The sequence below is a fragment of the Leucopleurus acutus genome (assembly GCF_964270905.1).
Source record: "Leucopleurus acutus genome assembly, chromosome: 11".
Classification (NCBI taxonomy): domain Eukaryota; kingdom Metazoa; phylum Chordata; class Mammalia; order Artiodactyla; family Delphinidae; genus Leucopleurus; species Leucopleurus acutus.
Window position 1 is genome coordinate 33,540,864 of NC_139152.1, and position 22,653 is coordinate 33,563,516.

A 22,653-nucleotide genomic window follows, 5' to 3' on the forward strand; every position below is an offset into this window, starting at 1 on the left:
TAGAAAAAAGCACAGGCAGTAATAAAACAGTATTTTTCTGGCTATACCCTCTCCTCTAGTTTTTTGGGTTCTTCAAATCACCTGTCAAAATCCTTCTAGAAGCTTCTGGGAATCCTCATGGTATGGCACATATGTACTCTCAAACTGCCAAGTTGCTACCCCATAAAATCTGGCATTTTCCTTCTTTCTGACTTCAACTATGATGATCGTATCCCCTGATGGACCTGACGTTCTGGGGCCTGGTCTCTCTCCCTCTCTCCATTTCTTACTGGCCCAGGCAGATTGTTGGATCACTGTGTACCTGCCATGCCGTTTTCCAAGAGTTACCTCCAGGAGGAAAAGTAACCAGTGCCTATCTTTATGCTTTTGGTGTTACAAAGAGCTAAAATCTACCTTTCATTTTCACTTGTTCTCATTGCACTTTTAGGACAATGGCATAAAATTGTAATGTCAGTTCTAAAAATAGTCTGAGTAATACTATGCTACAGTGTCAACTTTCCTTCAAACAGAGATGCAATAAATACCTGTCCGCTCAGTACTCGGTTCTAGAAAAAGAACATTACCATGATATTGCATGCCCCCTCCCAATCCTGTCTCTGTACTTTCTCCCTCAGAAGTACCCACTGTCCTGAACGAAGGAGAGCTCAGAATTGAGACAATTCTAACTCCTGCCAACAGCCTGGCAGTGCTCCTGGGTGCATGGCAGATAAGAGGACACTCTAATCCCAGCTCTTCCATTTTCTAGTTGTTACCTTGAGAAAATCACTTAACATCTTTGTGTCTCAGTTTTCTCATGTATAAAATGGGGATATTTATATACCAAACCCTTAGGACTGTGAGGATTAAATGTATTCTAGGGCTTCCTGGTGGTGTGGTGGTTGAGAGTCTGCCTGCCGATGCGGGGGACACGGGTTTGGGCACTGGTCTGGGAGGATCCCACGTGCCGCGGAGCAACTGGGCCCGTGAGCCACAATTGCTGAGCCTGTGCGTCTGGAGCCTGTGCTCCGCAACGGGAGAGGCCACGATGGTGAGAGGCCCGCGCACCATGGTGAAGGGTGGCACCCGCTTGCCGCAACTGGAGAGGGCCCTCGCGCAGAAACGGGGACCCAACACAGCCAAAAATAAATAAATTAATTAATTAAATAAAATGTATTCTAACGTGGTTAAAACACTGCTTAGCACAAATTGAATTTAATGTGTTTATTATTATTATGCTAAAGTGAACCTTTTCATAAAAGGTCAATTCATGCCTGAAAATAATATATATTCTGCATTTATTGGGAATTATATTCTATAGCTATACATTAGATCAAGCTTGTTAATCATACTGTTCGAATCTTCTTTATCCTTAAAATTACATTGGCTGATTTATCTATCAATTGCCATTACAGTGATAGATCTGTCAAATTCTATCTCTAATTCTGTCATTTTTGTTTTCTACAATTTTAGGTCATTTAAAAAACATGTAGTGACATTTTTTGCGATTATCTTTGTTCTACAATACATTCTACTATACTAATAACATAGCTACACCAGCTTAGTCTTAGTATTTTGTGGCATAACTTTTGCCAATTTTTACTTTCACCTTTTCTGAATTGTTATGTTTTGCATGCCTTTTTGACAATGTCTTGTTGCGAGCCTTTCTTGTACACTTTTTATAGAGCTGGAATGTTGTTCTTTTGTGCTAGCAGCAGTGGTGGTCTGTTTGCATTTATATTTTGTCATTTTTTTGTCTTTTAACTACATGATTTTGTCTGTTTACACTCATAATTATTTATAAATTTGGGCATAATTGTATTTTCTTATACTGTGCTGTGTTTTCACTTTTCTGTTTCTTTTGCTATCCTTTCTTGTCTTTAATGTAAATTGATTGTCTTTCTCATTCCAATTTTTCCCCTCTGCTGGATTACAATATGGTAATATGAACTATTTCTGTTCTTTTAGTGCTTATCTTATACAACTTAGTGTATTGATTTTTTTTTTGTAATTAACAATATCTTTACCCTCATCCTTAGCAGGAATACTGTATAGAGACTCAAGAACACTTAAGCAAACCACACCCTTCCTGACTTATATGATACCTTTATAAGCATTTTAATTTTTCCTGGCCTTCTTTTAACCCCTTAAGCCATTATATAGTATGAGTACTTCATATTTCTTTAGATTTTCTTTATTCTTCATTTCTATTTGCACCTAAGACCTTCCATCTGAGTTTTCCTTCTGAACTTAACATACACCTTTTAGCTTTCTTTAGTGAGAGTCTGCTACTGGCAAAATAGTTTGGTTTTTTTGTTTATCTGAAAATATCTTTATTTTACTCTCGTAAAAAACATTTTCCCAAGTATAGAACTCTAGGTCAACAGATGTTTTATCTCAGCACAACAAAATACCATTCCACTGTATCTTTACTGATACACAATACAGATACAGGTATGGTACACAATAAAGGTACTGATTCCTGATTTCAGTGGATTAGTGGTTTTCATCAGTTCTGGAGTATTTTCAGCCTTTATCTCCATATTTCTTAACTCCTGTTTCCTACTTTTCATTTCCTTGTCTCTTTGTGTGCATTCTAGATAATTTTGTCAAATCTATCTTCTAGTTCACTAATTTCTAGTTGAGCGATTCCTCAGGTCTGTCTAATCTGCTCTTAAACACATCCTTTAAATTTTAATTCCAATTATTATAATTTTCATTTCTATAAGTTCTTATTCTATTTTTGTTTGTTTGTTTTTGTTTTTGTTTTGTGGTATGCGGGCCTCTCACTGTTGTGGCCTCTCCCGTTGCAGAGCACAGGCTCCGGACACACAGGCTCAGCGGCCATGGCTCACGGGCCCAGCCGCTCTGCGGCATGTGGGATCTTCCCGGACCGGGACACTAACCCGTGTCCCCTGCATCGGCAGGCAGACTCTCAACCACTGCGCCACCAGGGAAGCCCCGTTCTTATTCTTTTTTATTGGTTATTTTTATGCTCATTACTCATATTTACCATCCTTGTTCCTATTTCTTTCATTATGTTAAATCTCTCTGTATATATTCGCAATGTCTTTCCAGTTATGATTCCTATTTAATTTTTTTTTTTCTCCTGCTGGATCTCACTCATGGTGCACTGTTTCTTTGTGTACTTTGTGAAATTTGACTCTAAGCACATTTTAATTCCAACTTTGTCCCTGGCGCACTTTGAGGCCTGGGTTTCTCCAGCCAGAAAGCATGAGTTAGTTTCTGCTGGGCTCCTGGGGATATCACCCTCCCAGGACTACTTTAAACTTAATTATCAGCTTGAGCTGTTGTAGATACCACCGTTACCCCTCCAGGTAGTCTGAATTGGAGGTGCAAACATCCATGAAGTTTGCGTAGGGGCCAGCTTGTTATTGCTTATTCTCAGGTGAGACTTTTCTCCCTTTCATTCAAGACCAAAATTCACGATAGACAGTTCTCTTTGCAATGCCCTGGGAGAGAGGTGTTGTATTTCTTTTTCACCATAACACTAAGTCAATAGCTCTTGGGCCTCCCAGCTTCCTTCCTGTGGTCTCCTGTTAGACTCTTTATCTTGAATAGGCTCTGGACATTGTCTCCTATTCTTTGTGCTCTGTGAAACTGTGGACACTGAGGCCTAGCTTCACTTAACTCAGTAAATACTCTCAAGGATAAAATCTGATTCCTGATTATTCTTTTCCAAATTCTCACCTTCACTCATTTGTTTTGTCCTCTGAGTATTTACTGTTATTTTGTCATCCTAGTAATACTTTAAAAATAAATAAAAGAAGTAGGTCAGCCTCAGTTGTTTTCAGCAGGAAGGCTCTTCAAAGTACCTAGCACAACATAACTGTCAAACACAGAAGTCTTACTTTTTGAGTCCTATTCTTTGAGTCTTTGTATCCTTTTTCACAGGGAGATTCTTAAGCCTTCTTACAAATAGTTCCTAACAGTTCATCTATACTAGTCTTCTAGACATGGCCAGATGCAAGGAAATCCTAATGCCTATAAACTGGGAATGTCCCTGTCTTCCATAATGACATGTAAGGCCGAGTATGATTTGTATTGAATTAGAGATGCAGAGACCACTGTGTACCCAGAGGGATGAAGAGTACTTCTAGGTGATAAAGAGACTGTGATACAGGTGTGGTTTGAAATGGATTCATTTATTTAGCAAACAGGCACAAGCATTTACTACTTGCAAGTTCCTACTATCAACACTGAGATACAAGGTTGAATACATTTCCTCCACCTTTCGGAAGTTCATAATTTATTAGATGTTAAATATCGGCAGAATTTTAATAGGGATAGTAAATGAAGCGCCATACATTTTGGTAAGGAGGAAGAAAGTCTGACAGATCTGGGAAATGATTTCTACTCCAGTTTGGCCAGGTCATCGATCTTTAAGCAGAAGAATAAGAGATGTTGTACAGATGTCGTTTGGGATCAGATTACAGAGAGTCTGGAGAGTCAGTCTGAGCACTTTTGACTTAATTCAGTAATCAGTGGGAACCATTAATGCTTTTGAGCATGAAATAATGTGTTAAAGACATATTAATAAGATTAATCAAGCAGTAATCTTCCAGATGATTCAAGGGGATTGAACAGGTGGAGAAGAAAAATTACAAGACTGAACCAGAGCAACAGCAAAGGGAGTAGGAAGAAAAGGAAAAAGGAGAACCATTTTATAGGCAATGTCCATTATCTGTAAAAGGCCGCAGTTGGAGAATACAAGATAACAGTGAAGACCTAAATGGGGCTGACTGACACAATGGTAATGTCATTAAGCAAGTTGGGAAAGAAGATCAGAATTGTGGAGGGTCGATAAGTCTGACGTGTTCATGTAGATTTGGCCCTACTACGAGCACAAAGAACTTCAGGCTCTAGAGCTCCATAAATGAAAAGCTTGGCTAAATTTGGGGCATTAAAAAACAACCAAGGGGCTTCCCTGGTGACGCAGTGGTTAAGAGTCTACCTGCTGATGCAGGGGACACGGGTTCGTGCCCCGGTCCGGGAAGATCCCACATGCCGCAGAGCGGCTGGGCCTGTGAGCCATGGCCGCTGAGCCTGCGCGTCCGGATCCTGTGCTCCGCAGCGGGAGAGGCCACAACAGTGAGAGGCCCACGTACCGCAAGAAAAAAAGAAAACAACAACCAAGGTTTAGTGTCTGTGTCTCCTTTAGATGAAGATAATGCCCATAGTACTGCCATTGAGCTTCTAACCCTCACACAGTGTTTCTTTGATGTTTATGTTTAGTTTCTTCTCACTTCACTGAATTGATCAAATTACTTTTTTTTCCTTGCTTTTTAATTAGTATTTTCTAGTAAATAAGATGATTGTGTAGAAAGGAAGGAATAGAGATCTGCCGGCTACCATGATGTACAGAGCACCCATTTGTTTTCAATGATTAATATTTGTTTTTTTTTAAAATAATGCTTATTTTTCTGGTTCTAGGTAAGTATATACTCACAGAAAATATGCTTGGAAATACAAGGATATATTAAAAAGAAAGGAATCATGATCATAATAACAGCAACTAGAGCTAACTACTCATATTTTCTTCCAGGAATTTTTATTTGAATATAAGAATAAAAAAACACACAAAAGGGAGATGGTTATGTTATATAAATTTGTGTCCTGCTTTAGTATTTATAATGATCATTTCCCGTGTTATGAAAGTTCTCCAGAGTCTTAATATTCCATCGTTCAGATACTCCCTTATTTATTTAAGAAGTCACATATTGTGGACATTGAGGACATTTATGATACTTTGCTATTATAAATTATGCGGTAGTGAACAGATGTTTCAGATTAATTTTGATGATCCATGTTTTTGTTTGTAGTTATCAAATAAGGCTGTAGAATACATAATGCAATGATGGAAATTACTTTTCAAGTGGTCAGAATATTCAGACTGATCTCATTAACAACAAATAGAGAAACATGTCTACTCTTCAAAGGCCCAAGGAAAAAGCAGTTCATAAAGCAGTTGGGCAAATAACCATAAAATAATTTAAATAAATAAATATTTAAAATAAATAAATAATTTAATCTGATCATTATTTATTTAATTGTCTATCCAATATAGTAAATTACTACTACTTTAAATGCCACAAAATGGCATCATGGTTATACAAACATACAATTATACACCTATGCACTAGTCACTGGGGAAATTATATCATCTAGAATAAAAATTGATACATATATGTGAGAATATGTGCATTCTTATGAAACTTTACAAGCTCTGAAAAATCCATACCATTACTTATTTTCCATTTTTAAAAAATAGATCATAGGATAATATGTGATAAATATTACAGGTAATTGTTAATTATGAATCATATAAGTACAGACAAGGAGCTATGACCAAACTTAGAAAATATGTATACATGAAATTATACCTGCAAATAATGTTATGTACATTTTGAGAAAGCTGCCCCAATGTTTAAAATGCACATACCTCTCCCAAATGAACTTTCTCCCTTCTAAGAATGGTTGTATTTCAAATGCATACATTGCTTCTTTTTTGAATAAACTACAGTTATTTTTAGTTAAAAATGTGAAAGTGAAATATTATATTTATTGCATTTTTTTAACATCTTTATTTCAGTATAATTGCTTTACAATGTTGTGTTAGTTTCTGCTGTATAACAAAGTGAATCAGCTATACCTACACATATATCCCCATATCCCCTCCCTCTTGCACCTCCCTCCCACACTCCCTATCTCACCCCTCTAGATGGACACAAAGCACCGAGCTGATCTCCCTACAATGACATTGTAGTACATGACTCTTTTTGAATTATGGTTTTCTCAGGGTAGATGTCCAGTAGAGGGATTGTTGGGTCATATGGTAGTTCTATTTTTAGTTTTGTTTTGTTTTTTTTAAATTTTATTTATTTATTTATGGCTGTGTTGGGTCTTAGTTTCTGTGCGAGGGCTTTCTCTAGTTGCAGCAAGTGGGGGCTACTCTTCATCGCGGTGCGCGGACCTCTCACTGTCGCAGCCTCTCTTGTTGCAGAGCACAGACTCCAGACGCGCAGGCTCAGTAATTGTGGCTCACAGGCCTAGTTGCTCCACGGCATGTGGGATCTTTGCAGACCAGGGTTCGAACCCGTGCCCCTTGCATTGGTAGGCAGATTCTCAACCACTGCACCACCAGGGAAGCCCCCTATTTTTAGTTTTTTAAGGAACCTCCATACTGTTCTCCATAGTGGCTGTATCAATTTACATTCCCACCAACAGTGCAGGAGGGTTCCCTTTGCTCCACACCCTCTCCAGCATTTATTGTTTGTAGATTTTTTGATGGTGGCCATTCTGACCAGTGTGAGGTGATACCTCATTGTAGTTTTGATTTGTGTTTCTCTAATAATTAGTGATGTTGAGTGTCCTTTCATGTGTTTGTTGGCAATCTGTATATCTTCTTTGGAGAAATGTCTATTTAGGTCTTCTGCCCATTTTTGGATTGGGTTGTTTGTTTTTTTGATATTGAGCTACATGAGCTACTTGTATATTTTGGAGATTAATCCTTTGTCCGTTGCTTTATTTGCATTGCTTCTTGATTTAAGAAAAATAAATAACTCACCAACTATCTTTTGGAGAAAATGTAAAAATGTTGAATAAAATGCAAAACTTTAACTTCCACACTTTTAACCTTGTTGTCTTTTGTAAGAGAAATGTTTTTAGGATTTGTTTTCCTTGGTTAGATCAGAAATATCTATGGTGGTAATGTGAACACATTTGATTATATGAAAGTGCTACTTTACCAAACAAGAAAAAGAACAGGGAAAAAATAATTTGGGAATAATTATTATAACTTTTATGGGATCTTGACAGGTTTAAAAGTCTTGTACCTTTTCCTGTTATGATGACCACAGGAAAAGCTCCCTAGCCCCCACCATAAAATGGCTTAGAAGAAAACTCGCCATCATAGCCCAGTGCCTCATTAGAAAAGCCTGTATTTCCTGCTCCAATAACCAGTTGATGGAAATAAAGTTAATTTTGTCAACAGGTTTATTTATTTCCCCTCTTCTTCTGCTTTGTTAATCTTCCTTTTATGTTTCCTTAATAACATATGCTGGAAAACTTCCTAAATGCTTTTCAAATAAAGAGAAGTTCTGAAAAGGATTGACAAATTTCTGTTGTGTCAACAGAGACACGGGCGTCTCCCAGTCTAGAATTCAATGTATAATATCTGAAATAGATAAATGTAGGCCCTCCTTTTCTCATTCATTAGATCAGGAGATATTCAGGTCTACTAATTGGTTTTAATGCATGTTATTAGAATTTTATTGCCAGTACAATAAAGATGCAGTGCCTTTCATGTATCAAAACAGACCAGCCTTAAAAAATAACTAGGAGAGCTGACTCCATAAAGAAGGGATAGAAAAGGAAAAATCTAGAATCTGTGCTATCAGATGAGTTCTTTGAACACTTTGGATAATGGCCAGTGGCAAAACATAGAACCTACAAAATATGAAATAATGCATGAATTCAGGATCAGCCTGTTACCTACAATTAATCACTATGTATTTACAAAGAAATTTATTATTATACACTGTGGTACTAATCTGGAGACATGGGACACCAAACATCTTTTCATAACGAATCTTGTGGAATAAGTTACTGACCATGAGATGCTTGAATAAAATACCATATTTTTGAATGATCATGGTAAGGCAGATGATATTTTGGATTTTTGTAGTTAGAAGAAAATTTAATTCATTATTTGATCATATTTTCAACCAAGGTCTTAAATATTATGTATAAAAATATAATAACATAAAACACTTCTTCCTCTGATCCACTTCCAAGAACACAAATTTATTCTACGTAATGTTTTACAATGTAAAATCTTTGTAGTTTCTGTGTAAGTTTTACACCTAATTTTCCTACCTATGAAAAACACAGTGGGTTTGCACTATTTTTAGCAAAAAAATTTCCATTGCGTATCAACGTATTGACCCAACATGGAGCATGATAAATGGAATATTATCTGATAAATTTAGATTACTATCTCCAAGTTCAAAAATGTAGTTTTTGCTATCATGCCCCAGATTCTTTCCTTCCTTTAACTTTGGTTCACAGTAAATCTACCATCTCTTCTAAACTCTGAGCCCTTTGGAGCAGTCTTTTAGTCCTAGCCACCAAACATAAATATATTCCTTCTTGGGTTTATCTTAGACCACAGCCCTGTAGCTCTTCATTCTGCCTTCTTTGTCACTTTGTTCTTATCTATATATCCTACCTGTCAAGGGATAGGCAGTATATCAACTTCTGTGCCAAATATTTAACAGGGCTTCCAATATTCCAAAAGGTTAGCTTCCAAATGACATTGTTTTCTCTTAGATAAAGCAGTGATAACTCTGTCACCCAGTGTTAATATTTATAACCTATTTCAGTCCTAGTTTACTCAATCCCCTTGTAGGTGCTCCTGAGGATCATTTTGCGAATGTGTAGATTTTACTTTTATTCCTCTACTATGCTCACTCTGCCACCCAGAGTAGCTATAGGTTGTCTTATATTTAAGTAAAAGGTATTTTTCTTTCTCAAGTAAATGTCTGCTTTTCAAAATGATTTTTTTTTACTTTAAAACAGCGCCCCAAATAGTAAATGGTATCTCTTTAGCTGATTTCCTTTATGGAAAACATGGCCAAGCTCAAAAGCATGAAGGTGAATGGAACCAAGAATTACAATCACTGAATCAAGGACTACCAGGGCACAAAGGGTCACCCTGTCATTTTCGACTATTTACTCTTCAGAATGCACATGACCAATATCAAAGAAATGCTGTTAACACTTTCTTTTGAAAAAGCTAGTTTCCGTAATTCAAAGAGAAGAGAGCTTACAAATGGCAGGAGTAGAGATAAAATAAAGACAGCAGGACCAGGTGAAATGCAGTACTATGAGAATGACAATAGGTGTTTGAGCCTCTCAGAGAATGGACAATAATTTTATATAAAAGTTTAGTGTGCTATTTCTTCTTTTTAAGTCTACTATAGACACAAAGGGTTGAAAGAATAGTTTAAAAAAGATGTCAACTCAAGCCCTTTTCTCCTTGAGTCCTGTGTCATCACCCTGATTCAGTTTACCTTACAGCTAACGTCACTTGTCAACCTTGTTCCTGCTTCCACACATTTCACCTAGGTAACCCACTTCCATCAGCTTCTCTCATTTCCTGCAGTGATTTTCCCATTCCCATCACACTCTCCTCCCTGCACACCCCAAAGGACCATCCCAGGTGAGAATTACTTAAAGAATAATATGAGAATCAACGAGATAACAGTAAAAAAGAGCGATTGAATGAAAGTCAGGAGACTTGGCTTCTATCTTAGCTCTGCCACTAAATTACCAGGTAAATGTGGGAAAGTCATTTCTATTGATAAAAGTTGGAGGACAAGTTAAATTGTGTCTAAAATTTCCTTCCAAGTAATCCTATGAAGTAACTTATGATTATATTAATTTTCTTAAAATTTAATCAATATTAAAAATAAAATAGAAGAAATTTATGCTTCTGTCTCAGTTGAATACCAGAAAATCAAGTCCTTGCTTTCTCTCAGTAGTCCTAGTTTCATAACTCTTTGTAGTTTATAGAAGCTGCAATGCCCCAAATTTTGCATATTGATCTCCCTCTCCCTTTTCTGCCCAGGACTTTGGTTATGAGATCTTTTAAACTTTGGTCCTAACTCTCCTCTCTAGCATCATCTCTTAATACTCCCCTCAGCAACCCTTTGCTATAGCTGCAATGAACTTCTTACCCACTGCATGAAAGTAGCTTCTCTCTGGAACTTTCCCTCTTTTGGTTCATCCCTTGACTCATCTATTTTCTACCATGTAGCCCATTGCACTTTTCTGAGTTCTTTAAGTGTTTAAGCCTCAGTCTAATAATGAGCTCTTAAATCATCGTTGGACTAGAAGAGTGTATTGAGTGAAAAAACAAGCTTTGGAGTAAAAGCAAGGAAAAAAAAAGCCTATATTCAATTTCTGACTCAGACAAATAGTTGCTAAGTAACCTTAGGTGAATTACTTAATGCTGGGCCTGAATTGTTTTATCTATAAAATGAAATTTATACTATCTACCAAAATCAATTGGGACTCTGATCCAAAAAACAGAAGACTCAAAACAAATACTTACGGAGAAAAGGAAGATGTATTGACTTTCTGAATTGAAAATTCCAGAAGTTTACTATTTCAGGTATAACTTGATGCAGGGGCTCAAACGATGCCACTAAATTTTAGTCTTTCTCCATCTTTTGGCTTTTATTTCCTCTTTGTTGCATTTACCCCCAGGCTCTATATATTGTGGGAAGATGAAGATTTGAGCTGCTCCTATAGTCTTGCAGGTTCAAGTACAACAGGGAAGGCAAGTGTTCTTTTCTCAATGGTTTCAACAAAACTCTCAGGCCTGATATTTATGGGCTTGAACCGTATCAAATATCCATTCTTGAAATGATCACTACAGCTAAGGAAATAAAATACACTCATTGGCTGATATCTAGGTCACATGACTGCCCCTAAAGCTGAAATCAGTGTTGAACAGACATATAGACAAGGAAAGAAGAAGGTGTGATTCTGCACAAGAAATTTAGGGTCATGCTTTCAAAAAGAGAGAGAATGAACGCTGGTTAGACCGTAAATAACTGTGATACACTATATTAGCCTGTCATATTTTTATAAAACTAAATGTGACAGTATTCCCAAAACATTTATCACAATGGTTGGTACCTAAAAGTTTCCTGTGCTAAATGAGGGCCTTGGCACATAGCAGGTGCTACGAAAGTGTCAGGTGAATAAAGTGAATAAAAACTAAACGTGCTAGAAGAATTCTTAGAATGAGTACTTTATAGTTAATTTGGCTTGATTTTTCTAGTTCACTGTGATTAATTATCTTGTTGGCAGAAATTATAAGAGAGTCAGTCACATTTATTGTTTGAACAGCTTTCTGAATCTATTCTACTTAATCTAATATGATTATACTGAGGTACAAACATAGCCAAAGCAATTATAGCCTAAATCCAACTTCACTATAGTAGTTAACTCATCCAGCAGTTGCCTGGGGGGCTTCTCATAAATCCCCAGATTCTGCTGGTATTAGGAATGTAAAGAAGACGGCATGGCACTGTCCTCAAGAGCTGAGTTTCCTTCTTTCATATCTAAGGCTTGTGGGATATAATAAACATAACAGAAAATATCTGCTTAAAGAATATTAAAGGAAACCAACAATAAAAATAAGCAACTTAATAAAATACAAATTTGATAATAAAAAAGAATAAATAATCATAGTTGTCAAGAAGTTACTAAGCATTGGTGAAATTTCTGTAGAAAATTTTGGAGACCCTGCTTCAGAAAGAGTGATGGAGAGGGATACTATCCAGGATATTATTTAAGTTGAAAACTGAAAAATGAGAAAGAGCTGTAACTGGAACCAGAGCAAGGAGCTGTTGAGAATTCAGGATGAGTCCTTTAGTTAGGCCTTGAATTGCAGCTCTGCTTCTGACTTGGCTGTGTGACTCTGGGCAAGTTACTTATCTCTATGCCTCATTTTCTTCATCAATAAAGTAGAAATAATAGTAACGTTGTTTAAGGACTTATATGACATGGTTTACATTCAAGCTCCTACCTTCTCTTGCATGAACTGGTAACATTCCCAAATTGTCTCTCCATATCTTAACCCCTCCAACTCACCCTCCATGCTACTGTTGAAGCCATTTTCCAAACTGCAAATCAGACTATGCTATTTCCCTTTCCGTGAGTCTTCTTTACTTTTTTACAGAGTCCAAATTATTCAGTATAGTGCAGTCATTCTTCTATGATCTTGCCACTTCTCCAGTTTTATTCTTCATCATGTCCACTCACCCACTCCAATCTTCAACCCTTAGCTTCACACACATTAATTACTTAAGGCTCCTCTAACATGATATGTTGTTCCCTATCTCTGTGCCTTTGCACGGTCAGTGTTCTCTGCTCGGAAATTTGGCCTTGGTAAGCACCAAGTCAATTCCATTATGTCTTCCAAGGCATTTTTATTTGATTCTTCCAGCAGCCCTCAACCTATAGCTGACCATCATCTTTGTGGGGTTTCCTCCCTCCCCATCCCATATGGATGATATTGTTCCTTTGTGTGTGTGTGTCTGGCAATGGGAATGATCTCATAGGGAAAGAGAAGCTGATAATGCAGGAGAAAGAGAAGGAATAATTCCAGGAGGAAAAAAAATTGAAAAGAAAAAAAAGGAATGGTTTACCAAGTGGAAGCATTGGCCTTTGATAGAATTGGTGATCTTTCTTCCACTGTAACAGAATTATTGCCTACAGGGTGGATACAGATAAACTTAGATTAATATGCTGAGTGGAGGGAAGATACAGTGGTTTCCATTTCATTGCTTCTTTTTTCTCCAAGTGTGGAATAGAATGATTGGCTACGAGTGAAGAGAGAGAAGGCACCCTAGCAGAGTTGCAGAGAAAAGGGGTGTGAAATACTCATCTGGGAGAGCAGAAAGTTGAGGTAATAACAATGTCTTAGCATCCAATGAAATCTGAGGGGAGGTCATGAACTGAGAGTGGGCAGGTTGTGTCGGAAAATTGAGGAAAGTGGAGGAGCTTGACGAGGGAAGCATGTGCGATTGTCAGGCAGTGTTGATGGCCCGTCTGAGGTTTGCGGGAATGAGTTTACAGTGAAAGCAGTCCGTGTAGTTAGCATGGCTGTGTCTTTTCCTCCAGGACCATACAGCTGCTTAGGTGGGAACACAAGGAAGTGAATAGTTGGGCTTGACAGTGATTGACCTTTGCTGGGTGATACGGTGAAGGCAGAGAACAGCAAGGACGTGGATTTTTATGAGTATCGTGACTAACTGCAGCTCCAAGCTGGGCAAGGAGAGAGGGGAGGGTGTGAGGGAATTATTGATAGTGAAAAGTGGAAGGGTCAACAGGTTCAGGGTCCAGTGAGAGAGCACAAATGGTGGAGTGGGAATGGAAGCTGATCAGAGCATGGAGTGCTTAAAGTGGATATTTTAGAAGTAAAGCAACTATGGAAATGACATTTTGTGAGTAGTCTTTTCTGTACATTGCTATGATATGTTGAACTATATTGATGTAGACCCTCCCACAACTAACATATAAATCACAAAATCTAGACACAGATGATTGTGGATGTTTAGCAGTGCCATTCGTAAGCTACTAAATGATCATTTTATGTTTTGTTCAAATCTCAAGAGTCAACTGTGAAAAACCCTGAATTTCTGGATTCTTACAAAGGTAAACCACATGATCCTAATACTTAAAAACAAGTGCAGCTTTCTCAAAAGATACAATATCAAAATAGGAAGGAAGAAAAAAACATGTCTGATGCAAACAGCACTTTTTTCTGGTTTCCTGCCCTGCCTTTGCTCTTTGGTATAGACAGAGCAGGACTGAGTGAAAGCCCATTAAAGGGCAGGTGCCCATGCTGCTGGCCTGATTCTCTAGTTGACACAGCAGAAGTAACCATACAAAATACAAACCATTTGTCACACTCACCTTGATTTCAGGTTTCCCATTTCTATTCCTGACATGGACTCTTAATTACTGGCCTCGTGAATCCATTCCCTTCCCCAGTTAAAAGTATAAACAAAATTAACATCTTTTTCTTTGTTAGGCTGTAAAATTGATTACATTCCCACAAACCTCAAATGGGTAATTTAAGACTTCCTAAGGCAATTCAGAGTCCACAGTGAGAAGCAGACAACCTGGATCTAGAAAAATGTGGCAGTTTTATTTCTCAAAGGATTCAGAAAGAGAAAGTCGCTAAGAATAGGATAGGATTAAACAGTGCCTGTATTTCACAACAATATCATTGAAAAGGGAAAGTGGTTGAGTGAGGAGGTGAGGTTAGGGGTGTCAGTGTAAAGACAGGACCACGTGCTTTCGCTTTTACCCTAATGTCTCTATAAAATATAATTTATTTATTAGTTGCAGTAACTTGTTTTGAATGTTTGGAGTTGGGGTGTCCAAGCCTGAAATGTTGTAGTCATAGCAATTTGGGTATTCCAGGAGTTTTGTCGTTTATTTTTTACTGAGTTTTATACCTGATTTCCACTATCCAGAAGAGAGGGAATGAAGCAATATTTTCACGGTAGAGTATCTAGGCTTCTCTTAGCTGTGAGGGTTAAAGTTTTCATATTTCCTACTTAATTCATTTTTAATAAAGGTCTTGTTGGAACAACTAAGCATGGTATTTCACTAGTTACAAATCAACATTACAAAATTTAAGACAATGATATATGATTAATACTAAGCTTGTGTAGTAATGGCTATGTTGTCTGATGAATAAAAACCAAACAACAAATAAAATTAAAAGAAAGAAATGGACACAATAGACCTCTCTCTCGGGATTATCAGTTGATATCAGTGACCATCTTGTTTAGCCCTGGTTTTCATTCTGACTTGCGTAGACTGATTGCCTCTAAATTTTCTCACTCATGCCATGGGCCTCAAGAGCTCTTTAGAGCGTGGAAACAATTTGCTTAAAAAACCATTGCAGGCAGCTTCAAGCCTCAGTTCTTCTTCCAGCAAGAGAATTCCATCTAAAAAGCAAAAGTGTGTTTTATTTTCTTTTTAAGTTCCTTGTTCCACCTTAGACCCAATCATAAAAAAATATATAAAATATTCACAGCACTGTAGTGCAACCAATTTATGTAAAATCCCATTCTGTCTATAATTCGAAGGATATTTCACAGCAAACTTTACTAACTTTAATCTCCTACTCCACCCTCAATCTCAATAATCAGTTTCTCACAGGATTAGATACTGTGATTTGATTTTTCTAAGGGACTGTACATATTCCCAGAACATAGCATCTTAAAGCACATTAAGCCAAAATGAACGTGGTTTCATCGGGTATATGAAGTGATTCTTCCACTGCAGTCACAAATGACTTATGGACGGTTAGCAGTGCCATCCGTGCAGGCTTGCCTTTGATTTGTAGATACCCAAGCATTGTCTCCACGGAGAAAATGTACAGAGGTAGCATTTCACTTTTATGTTTTTCATCAAACAGCTTCCTCGTGACAGAGGGAAAGGTATGAAAGTTGTTAGGGAAAACATTCTCTATTACCAGAAGGTTATTTCTTCAGAAGTCAGAGGCTTGTGTGCACTTGTGTGAAGGGAATACTAAGTTAAACCTGGGCTAGAGGATTCTTTTCAGATAAGTAGCCTTTACAAAGCCTCCTTTACCTCATACAAACAAAATTGTCAACAGGTAGCTGCTTATAAGTTATTTTGTCATAGAATTAAAGAAACTTTGATTCTAAAATGTATGCTTTTGTGTACCAATATGAAATCTGTAGTACCTGAAACATTCTCAACCAAAGAAAGAATTGCAAGTCCGCACTTGGGGCTGGTGCTCGGTGGTTTGTGGGATCCGAGAAATCTCACTCGCGCCTCCTCTGGAGCTTGGAATCTTACTTCCATAAGTTCAGTCCTTTGAGTTAAGGCTTGTAATAAAAATTGTATTTTCAATCTTTATTGGTGTGAACCAAACCCTGGATGGGGCCACATTTTAAATAATTACTAATGATGATCCCTTTAAGAAACATTTATTTATCAATTATCTTTATATCTAAAGAGCTACTTGTGAGAGAATGGAAGACTACACCAAATACCAGGTTTTTCTAGGAGATAATTAGGATGGCAAGCCTGAAATCCCAATGGTTTCCTAGGTAGGCAGCCTTAGGAAATCCAGGAAGCAAAAGAAATAGTAGGAGGATGCCCAGTATCTTAAAAGGGGGAGGGGGTGACGTTGAAAAAAAGATGCTGTGGGTAACTTTGAGACCTGCTTCACAGTTTTGCTTAGGTTCAATAAGATGACAGATTGAAGAGTTATTTTGACCTCAAGATCTCAGATTTCTGTTTCCCCGTGATTCTTGGTGATATTGGTGTTGTATGGGTGGTTCTACCCTTTTTATTTTAATAGATTGGTTCCATTTTACCACAAAATATTTAGATATGCATCTTCTAAACAAACACCAAACCATAGTACAACATGGAGAGTAGAGAAAATACTCACGAAAGGAATGCTTCCCTCTGGAAACAACTTCCCACAGGATGGGGTGTTTTCTCCAGTGCTATTGGAAGGACATCGAAAGTCAATGGATTTCAGCTCCGAATACAGATCATTTGCTTTAATTTAAAGGTCTCACTTTCAATTTTGTATGGGATGTTTAGGTTTCCTTGTAGGCCTCTTAGGAATCACAAGCTTCTTTACTCCTGAACTGTATACTTCATTGCTGTAATCGAAGCTCTTTTGTTGCTATAATTCCTTCCTAATGTTACAGTTTTAGTCAAGTATTCTTTCCCTCTAGAGGCATTAATTGTTGCCAATTTTGAAAATGCCCTTGATTGGTGTACTTTTTGCTTCTGGTGCCAAAACATGTCACTGTTTGTTATTCTTCCTCTAGGTGAAAAGACTTTTTTTCTTCTTGTTCAACATACACCATGCCCTTTTTAAGCTCTGTAGTGTAATTTAGAGTATCTTTGTCTACCAGGTGTAAAGTCAGCATTCTTCATGGTTTCATGTACTTCACCAATTTGCAGTACATGTCTCAGGATAGAAGATTTAAATTTTCTTTTATTTGCTATTAGCTGTGAAATTATTGGTCACTGGAGCTTATGACAGTCTATCCTTGTTAAGTATTTACCTTTGGTTTATAGTATGTCGCCAAAATAAATGGTTATTTTCCAATGACAAGACCTTCACTGAAATACAAAGTTAAAAGGGAAGATACTTCTTCAAATGTAGCATAGTGTACAGGAAAATATCCTCTAGTTTGAAATTAAGTGAGTTTCTCTTTATTTAGTCCTGGTAACTATTTCAGATCATATACAGTTAAATGGATACTTTATTAACAAACTTTATTCCCTTCATTCATACACACGTGCGCGCGTGCACACACACACACACACACACGAAATCTACCTCCAGTTAAAGAGGAAATATTATTTAATTATTGTTTTACAAAAAGTTATAAACACTAGGATATATTTTGAAATAAAAGCCATCACCCTTCAACCAGCATTAACTGAGTCCCCACACTGAACAGTCCCCTGTTCCAGGCACTAGAGAGAGAGCATTAAGCAAGACAGACAAATAACTCCCACAAAGCCTGAGTTTTAGAAAGATGGTCTAGATTTCATTTCCAATTTAAATTTATTCTGTTCTTCCTCATCTGATTCTTTACTAAAGGGCCTTATAAGCTCCATCCAATAGGAACACGTTCTCCATGATGAGAGCACCAATTTGTGTTTCAGTGCTTGGAATTATGCAATTTATTCTAAAAGTCATCTGCTTCTGAGAGTAGTACAAGTCTATTTTATTATATAAAAATGAAATACACCGAAATTTACTATTATTTTACTGAATATAAATCAAGAAATAGATTCAATATACATTACCTAAGCACTGACATTTTAAGCCCCTTAACCATGTGTTGCAGTAGATGTGTTTCCTTGTTCATTTACTGCTACATTTTTGAATCATTGCCTCTGCCCATATGACTGTTGATGTCTCTCCCTACAGCCTGGATGAACCCATTTCTTTCCAAGGGTGAGAGCTGCTACAAGATAATAGAAAATCTTGGCCTGAGCTACACAGAACTCTTGCTTATTATAATGTTGTATAGAACTCAAAAGAAGAATTGATGTACAGTTTAGTCTTTTTTTATTTGAACTTAATTTTGTTTTATTAAAATACAAATAAAAACACAGTAGTTTCATAAACATTTTGCTACCTACTTTAACATTCTCAAATATTTTCTTGATTCCACATTTTTGATTTATACATATTTTATTTAAACTTCATTTGTGGTTTTGTAAAGTTTTATGATTTAATATAAAAAAACTGCACATCTCCAACTTTACAATGAAAAGTTAAAACACTGGCCTGAATATACAGATATACATGTTGAGAGTAAATTGTGAGGATTCTGGTAACATGGGTTAATTTCAGATGTTGGGCAATGATTATGAAGACTTCCCAGGATGGCCTAGAGAATATCAGTGAGTTCTCCATCCTGCTGCGGGATTTGATTTCTCTCTGAGATAAATGTCGTTCTGTGTGTGTTTTTCTCTCAGGAGGTCGAGTTGTGTCGTGTTAACAGTCAAGAGAAGCTGGGCCTGACAGTCTGTTACCGAACGGATGATGAAGAAGACACCGGCATTTATGTCAGCGAGGTGAGAAATGCCATGGAGGAGAGGTTAGGGGAGGCAGACAGCGAGCAGTGGAGTGAAATGACTCACGATGAGAAAATCCTTGGGAGGCTGGAATGGGAAGAATTGGCAATGTGCCAGTAGTTGTCACTTTCAATTAGGAAAGTAAATTATGTTGCCCAAGTAGTGGAATTATTATCAGCCTATTTAATGTGGATGCTTTCACCACAGAATCCCAGTAAGGAGAAGTGCAAAACTTGTAACATTGTCTAAATCTGAATAAAGTCCCTTAAGTATGCAGGAAGCCGAGCAAAGTTTTTGATCAGCAAACATTTGTCCTTCTGTTCCCGCTGTGTCTTTTAACTGTCCTGTTAACAATAGCATTGACTTTTAAATCTAATATTCACAATAATCAGATATTTTACTCTGCTGACAGAATTGATAAATTTAAATATCATATCCAAGAAGTGCATCCATTGGTTTGTTTTATTCAGCCCCATAATCACTTTCAAGAAGTGAGGTACTTACCCAGGGAACTGTATTCAATATCCTGTAATAAGCCACAATGGAAAAGAATATGTACATACATGTATAACTGAATCACTTTGTTGTACACCAGAAACTAACACAACATTGTAAATCAACTATACTTCAATTAAAAAAAGTGAGGTACGTAAATGTGAAATACCCTCAGTGTTAATAACTTTGAAAAAATGTGAAGCAAAATTTATTATTATAGGTGATTTTTTGAAACTCCCAAAAGAATCATTTTATGAGAAGTAGTAAGGTATTATGTGTGTGTGAGATACATATACATATACACATACAAACATATTTATAATTACACATATACATGCAAACACATATATGCATATGCACGTATACATAGATATGTTATCTAACTCCTGCATATATGTATGTATACACACATATATGTGTGTGAAACCATGTATGTATATATGTATGTGTATGAACCCAAACTAAATACTAATTGCTGTTCTGTGCTGTTCCAAAGTTTCTTGGCCATGACTTTGAAAACATTACGTAACTTACTGAGCTTCGGCTTCCTCACCTAGAAACTTAGTATGACAATGCTTATCACATTACTTTTATAGAGGTGTTTAGACTTTGGCAGAGATAATATAATTAATGAACTTAGAAAACTACTCAGCTCTATAAATGTATCAGTTTACCAAAGAATCTACTGACTGGCTCTCACTATGGAAAAATCTCCAGAGAATACTTCACTTATATACTTCTTTTAAATAAACAATTATGATAACCCCTCTGCTTATGGTGAGGAAGTATAAGGAAACACCTGCAGCATTATCTTTTGTAGTATGTACGGAGGTACAAATGCAGAATTTTAATATTAGTTTGATTACTGTTCTGAAGACAAAGTTTTAGTTGTGAATGTCTTGTAAATAGGATACAATTGATTAATCATCCCTTATTTCCTTCAAGTGAGTCTCTGTTTACTATTTAAACATGTCAACTTTGGAACTTTACTTTTCAGGGATAATAAAAAAGCCACAGGAACAGAACAAAATTACTTGGAAAAAATGTTTCCCTATACATCTTACATGTAATTATAGTGTCTTTTGTTCTTGATTGATCACTTAAAACTCATTTATTGGCTGGCACCACCTAATTAAAAAGTAATATCTAACATCTGGTTAGGATGGATCAACCTTACCCTACACTTGAAATACTTTGCTTTAAAAAGGAAAAAAAAAAAAAAAGGCTTTGCTAGAATAAGCTCCAATAAATTGTTTGAAGCCTTCCTGTGAAATGTGATAGATGGAATTACCCCCAGTGAACAGTAAGTCATCACTCAAGTTTGGCCCATTAAAATGTTGATAAACTATTAATAGAGCTTTAAATATCTATTTATTCTAAAATAAGTGACAGTTAATATACTTCACCCTATATGTAAAGTAGTGTCTAGTAATAATCTACATGGATAGTATTTTTTTCATTTCTTGAGCTACATAGATTATAAATCTCTTTATAACTTAATGTGCTCATAACACAGAAATCCCTTTAATAAGTTTGGACTTAGGGTATAGCTATCAGGTTTTCTCAGGCAGCTAAGACAGGATTTAAAAATCACCCTAGCAGAAAGTAAATTTCCTGGGTCCTAGTATTAACATCAGCTGAGGATCATGTCAGCTGAAGACCATGTCTGACAGTTGGGATACAGAAATGAGTGAACAGATATAAAAATAAATAAATAAAATAAAATAAAAAGGGGGGAAGTATAAAAGGAAGGAAGAAACAAAGAGAGGCAGGGAGAGAAAAGTGGTCCACAAATCAAGATGTGCTCTAGTACTCTTTTTTTTTTTTAAAAAAACATCTTTATTGGAGTATAATTGCTTTACAATGGTATGTTCATTTCTGCTTTATAACAAAGTGAATCAGCTATACATATACATATATCCCCATATCTCCTATAATAACTCTTTTAATGTCATTGACTGCTAATCTGACAGCTGTGTAAGTTCTAGTTTAGTTTTCTTTTATTGATTCAATCCTCATCAAGGGTCATATTTTCCTGCTTCTTTGTATGTCTAGTAATCCTTGACTGGATGCCAAACATTGTGAATTTTGCCTTGTTGGGAGGTGGCTATTTTTATTCCTGTGAATATTCTTTTTTTTTTTTTAACATGCTCTAGTACTCTTTAATTTTATTGTAATTAATTCTAAAATAGTTCATTTACATTTTTAGAATCAGTTGACAGAAGAAAAATTTGGCATGCACTCTATAAATCAATAGAAAAACTTGAAATATCTTTTTAAAAATATTTTTTAAAACCATATTTTTAAGTTCCTGGGAGGATATTGAATATCCAGTTGAAGCTGTGTGTCCTCTCCCTTACAGGTAGATCCAAACAGCATTGCTGCCAAAGATGGCCGGATTCGAGAAGGGGATCGTATTTTGCAAGTATGTGGGGTGGTTATTTCCTTTAATTTCCTACTATCTGTCCAATAGTTTTAATTTTATTTTGTTCCTTGAAAAATGTTAGAGAAAATAATTTGTGTTTGTTTCTGGATAGTAACATCTACAAAACTAAAAGTGATCATTTAAACCTTTTTAAAAATAAGGATAGTGCCATTTAATAAGGATTATTAGCTAATAATTAGTGAGTAAGACATAATCTCTGGACTCAGATACCTCAACTTCAGCTTCCAGCTCCATCACTTACTTGGGCACTTTACTTAACCTCTCATTGTAAGCCTGTTTCCTCATCTTAAAGAATGGTAATAGTAAAATATATTGCTGCAAAGGTTAGATATGATTAAGCATGTGATGTGCTTAGCACACAGTGCATGGTGAGTAATAAGCATTAACTGCTGTTGTTACTAGCATCAGCAGCAGTTATTGCTGCCTTTTCCACAATAAATTAGGTAAACAGGGATCCTAGTGTTCCATTACTATGAAAGTTTAGAAGTCTGAAGAAGTCTTAATTATTTATAAATGAGTTGCTGGGGACATGT

The 22,653-nt window shown here is 36.5% G+C and overlaps 1 protein-coding gene across 2 annotated transcripts in view; it reads left to right on the forward strand.

The window, feature by feature from the left end:
• Window positions 1-22,653, forward strand: part of PDZRN4 (PDZ domain containing ring finger 4) — a gene marked incomplete at both ends in the record, with an annotated part of 372,143 nt that overhangs the window by 333,926 nt on the left and 15,564 nt on the right. For both annotated transcript variants that reach the window (XM_082849939.1, XM_082849940.1), the window contains 2 exons: window positions 19,081-19,179; window positions 22,037-22,099. In XM_082849939.1, coding sequence (XP_082706065.1) covers window positions 19,081-19,179; window positions 22,037-22,099 — 162 coding nt within the window. The remainder of the gene's footprint in view (window positions 1-19,080; window positions 19,180-22,036; window positions 22,100-22,653) is intronic.